Here is a 5459-nt window from a genome sequence, read left to right as displayed (position 1 = left end):
TAAGAAATACAAAATAAAAATAAATTGTTTACTTCTTAAAGACAAAGTCCCATCATGACCTTGAAAACAACCAATCATCTTAATATAAAATATAACGTGTTTACTATGGTTGCTACAAATTTTGTAACAAGGTCATAATTTAGATCAATAACTAGTGTTTATAAACTAACAGTCAAGGTCAAACTATTTTCTGAAAGAAGTATAATCTATTGTGAATAACTTTACATTACAATATCGTGTAATGAAAAATAGAAATTTAAAACTGAAAAAAAATAAAATTGAAATAAAAATATATTAAATCAGATAAAAGAAAATCAAACATACATAACCATCTATCTATCTATCTATCGATCTATCTATCTATCTATCTATCTGTCTATCTCTCTCTCTCTCTCTCTCTCTGGGCCCCGAGTGGCCGAGTGGTCTAACGCGCTCTCCGTTATGGATCACTGCCATCTAACCGCTGTCTGCGTGGGTTCGAGTCTCGGATTCAGCCAATGTGGGTATGTGAGAAAGCTTGTCAGTAGCTTCTCGTGGGTCGGTGGTTCTTTCTGGGGTTTTCCTGGGTTCTTCCTCCACCATTAATACTGGCCGCCATGTATAGCCTATCGTGTGCTGAAAAATGGCGTTAAACCCAACAACAACAATATATATATATATATATATATATATTGGGTAAATGCCTTAGGAAATATCCATATTCCCATATCTCCATTACAGCCATTACTGTGCAAATGCGTGGATTACATAGGACGGGAAATTGAACACCTTTCCTATCCATAAAGTGAATCGAAATAGAAACAACGCTGCGTGGAGTTCAGTAGGTGATTACGTGTCACAGATAAGATCGTTCAAGAAGTCTTCTCAATACACCATATTTGATAAGAAATTTACACAGAGGAAAGAGCGAAAATAATGTTTGTGACGCTTTCGGTGCTGTTAACATTCGTAACAAACACAGCGTACGGCCTGGAAAGCACTAGAGAACTTTTTCTAAAGAGATTACAGTCAATAATTACCCCAGGATATAAAGCCACCGGAAAGTTGGAGGATCGAGTCACCGGCCTGGAAAAGGCAATCTCAGAAGGTATGCAAAAACTTCAAAATGAATTGGATCAGCAGAAATCCAGACACGACATTCTTCAAATATTATTTGAAAAGCAGGACAACAAACTGAAAGACCAAGAAGCACGTATTAACGAACTGTTGGAGAGTAATTTAAAGCTAAGAGAAACAGCCAGTATCCAAACAGGAAAAATTAAACAGTTGGAGGAATATGCAAAAACATGTAGAAAAGGAAACGTTTCTGTTGATGACGGAGGTTTAGAAACGTTTCGAAATGCAGCTTCGAATCAAGTTACCGAACGATCTAATTTGTCCAGAGAACAAATTCGTGACGAAAACATATCAAAAGTTGTCACAGCATACGCGATAAACGAAGATCAAGCGAAGAATGCCATTATTAAGAGTGAGTATATCAGTAATACTTTTTGGGTTATGCAGTTAGAAAAAGAAGAGACACTCGTTTAGAATTAGACAACCTCACTGGCAAATAGTTTAAGCTGAATAATAAGAAAAACGCGTTTGATAAAGTCAGGAAAATGATTATAATTCCAGTCAATATTAGACTTGTTATTTCTATAAGAATTAAAAATGATGTCCACAAGAATTCCATTTGTCTAAACAATATTCTCAACCACTTCAAATCAGATGCGACAATGTCGTAATAAAATTGCTTCTTGACACAAATAAGTGATCAAAAAGCAAACCCAAAAAGTTTTGTAAAACTTAACAAACAATTTATTAAAGTTATAAATGAAAGTGTGGGAGGAACTTACAGTATTATGAAGTGAATCCAAACTAATCTTTATAAACATCTATAAAAGTCCTAATCCTAAATGAATAAAAAGCTACTTATAAATTTCAAAACCGGAAATGTACTGGTCCTCCAAGAATTATGACGATGTCAAGCGTTGTCCAGAATTCCATCGAATAGTTTATAACAATTCCAGGATAATAGTATAGTCAAAATAATGAGCACTTTCCATTTCAACTGAAAAGTCCAAACAAGTGTTTTTCCTCGAATAATATCTTAGGACAACATACAACTTTAAAACACGCCAGCAGACTTACAACAGGAACAAATAGAATGTGAATGACTCCAAAATCCGAATGAAAATGACTGCAGAGTCCTCACCTCATATACACTGTCTATTGTGACTGTATTTCGCAATCGACCCCACGTAACAGAACAACTACTTATTTCGTGTCCAATTGGCCTATTCATGCGACCTAGCCCAACTATTCGGAAGTTAAAGAATTATTCTGGAAACGTTGAAAACCCCATCAGCCACTGCGAAATTAAGCCATAACCGCCATTTAAATATTATTAAAATTATTATTAATAATTGTCATAACATAGGTAAGCAGCTATTTATAGATCCTATTCAATATTAACTCCTTAAAATATTCAGGTCCCGTAAGAAAAATTTAACCAGATATATTTTGTAATATTTACAACCATGAATAAAATTTATAAATATTAGATAAAACAAAAAATAGATATCGTAGCCTTCTATTTTAATTTCCTTTTAACGTCTATTAATTAAATTATGATATTCCCTGTAATGATAGGTCAATGCAATAATACCGTGTTTAAAATTTCAGAGCAAACTCCAGTCAACCAGGTTGCTTTCTACGTCACTGTCTCAAGTCCTGACCTAATCAACTTGAGTGAACATCGTACCATCGTGTTCGATAACGTTGTTATTAACGTGGGCGGGGCATTCCATGGAGCCACAGGAATATTTATTGCACCCATGCATGGAATTTACGTTTTTAGCGTTACAGTCATGGTTGCGCCAGGCATTTATGGGGCCTTTGATTTAGTCAAGGATGGTGAAATTATATGTGACTTTGTGGCAGATTCCAGCAACGCTAATCATCATGTGTCAGTCACACGTACATTACTTCTGGAGGTTCGTCAGGGCAGCGGGATGTGGGTGCAGACCCGTAACTCTGGACAAATTCACGGGAATAGGCATACAACTTTGTGTGGGTTTATGTTGATTCAAATGTAATAAAAATGTCCTGTCTACAACCTACAACTTTTGATATCTCCTGCAGCGTTATTTGCTATTTATCATTAATTTTTCACTGTTCTTCTTATTTAGTAATCACCTTTCAATTATCACGATTGCAGGAGGAAAAAGTTAATGATTTCGATTTATAATCATTGATCCATTGGTGGCTACTGAGTTACCACGGTTTACAGTCTCAACGTTAAACAGTAAATGATTTAAACAGCGTTTTCGGAGCGACCTGAGCTGAATGTATTTAATCTTACAATGTAATCAGCAATGTTCGAAGAAGACAAATTTAGAATCTTATAAACATATTAATACTGTAGGTTTTATAGATATACCGAAAGTGAATAATGCTCAAAACGAATCTTTACAAGGACCTATCTCAACTTTGAAAAATATGCAAAACATACAAGTCCTGAATCAAATGGCTTTAGTTTTGAATTTGCAGAAACAAATCAAAGAAAAAACAAACAAGAAAAACAAATGATAATATATTGGTTAACTTTTGTTACAAGAATAAACATTTCGCATATATCAGGGGAATTATGATATATACAAAATGGCGATGTATGTGTTGGTATACCTAAGATAGATAGGCCAAAAACAATACTTAAAAGCTGTAAAGGGGTCTCGTCATAGACTACCTTAGGCTGGTGTGGTGTGCTCCTAATATTATCTTTAATTATTACAGAAGACCCACCCTGGCTCGTTTTTGTTAGAAATTTAAGTGGGATAGAGATGCAAAGCTCCGAGCCCCCAGTCAGCGATGCCGACAGTAAAATTACTGAATATTCGAAAGGTGAAATTCAAATAAACAACAAATGTATTGCCATTCAATTACAGATAATTATTAATCAAATGAAATTCAATATTTGAAACCCTATCACTCGTCTTTCACTCGACCAAGTGACGGCCTATTCCATCATCTGAATTAGTATGATAGATTTTCCTCCTGTCCTGTGTTTCTACTCATCTCTTGATCTGTAGTATTTCTTGACTGGTATCCAGTACGCCTTTAGTCCAACAACCACGTCCTTCACCCTTCACTTCTTCCGCTTCCGTTTTCTCATTTTCTAGTTGCCCAGAGACTCGGGACCAACTGTACCAGGGTATTTCCCTTCCCTGTCTCCTACAGTTCCTCTGGTCCCTAAAAGCTTCCTTTCAGACGCTCCTTTGTAATTCCTAGAATAACAATGTTTCCCGCCAATTCCGAATGACGTCAGAGTAGGTTAGAACTTCCTTATGCAAATCCCGCAAGATGGTTTAGCGACGACTGACGTTTAGTTTCAAGACACTATATTGAAACTTGCGATTCCAATGGTGGTCACGCCTTGCTCAATTCCGAGTGGATGTCGATTCACCCGTGGTCTACATAATAGCAGACATTACCTCCTCCCCGGCAGTCTGTCAAGGATGGATTTACGACCCTCACTTGATGTTCTTTTGAGCGCAAACCGGCAATTTATGCCACTTACCTGTGAATCGCACACCTACGAATAATGCGCCAGTAACAAGTTCATATGGTCATGTCGTATACAACTATCTTCCTCCCGTCTTTTTGATATCGGCACACACTCGCAACATTTACGAAGCGGAGAATTAGCCTCATGGTTTAGCATGTACATGTTGCAATCAGGCTATTGTTCCGTACTTATTATAAAATATCCACAACGTTTATTAAAGGTTAAAATATCGTTTAAAGTATCTGCTATTTATATGATTTATTGTTTTATAGAAATACTTGTAACAACCCCGTGGATATTACTTTACATAAACTTTCAAAACGCTGTTCATTCTTTAATATGGTCTTATATTGAAAAATCGTTGCTATTCTACATTTAGGCCAGCTTTTATAAAATAGAGTAAAATCGGCTCATAATGATATTAAATTGTGAAAGGTCAGTTTTCGTCATAGTGTTGACAGAAACTATTATGATTTACGCAGAGACTTTGTCTCAAATGATCCCGAAAAATCAAATCCTGAAGTCACTGGATTATTAATCTTTTTGAATATCTCAATATGCAGATATTTCATATAGATGATTTCGAAAACAATCACTAAAAATTGCGTTAGGGCTCATATATCATTTTTATAATCTTTCTAGAAAGATAAATAAAGTCGTTTGTTTTGGCTTGGAAGCAGAACGCGCTGTAAAGTTCAATATTGTTTTAACACGAACTCTACTGATTTAACTTTACCTGCAATAATAATTTTTTTGAATTAAATCTTATATTCAAGTTAAACTATCAGACGAAAATTAGAGAAATTAACACCTTCTGGTACAGTGGACAAATGATGATTTACACTTTATTTGAAGAGGAAAAACAATTATAAAAGTTCAGAACTTTTAAAATTAGCACACTTGTTGCTTG

The 5459-nt window shown here is 35.4% G+C and overlaps 1 protein-coding gene across 1 annotated transcript; it reads left to right on the top strand.

The window, feature by feature from the left end:
• Positions 1-895: 895 nt before the first annotated feature.
• LOC149793374 (uncharacterized) lies at positions 896-3089 on the top strand. The gene is made up of 2 exons (XM_089966370.1): positions 896-1468; positions 2668-3089. The coding sequence occupies exons 1-2, from the start codon at positions 916-918 to the stop codon at positions 3078-3080; spliced, it is 966 nt and encodes a 321-aa protein (XP_089822496.1). The 5' UTR covers positions 896-915; the 3' UTR covers positions 3081-3089.
• Positions 3090-5459: the final 2370 nt, after the last annotated feature.

This window comes from Sinohyriopsis cumingii, chromosome 8 (genome assembly GCF_028554795.1).
Source record: "Sinohyriopsis cumingii isolate HCF-2022 chromosome 8, ASM2855479v2, whole genome shotgun sequence".
In the NCBI taxonomy this organism is placed as follows: Eukaryota; Metazoa; Mollusca; class Bivalvia; order Unionida; family Unionidae; genus Sinohyriopsis; species Sinohyriopsis cumingii.
This window is presented reverse-complemented; position numbering and strand designations above follow the sequence as displayed.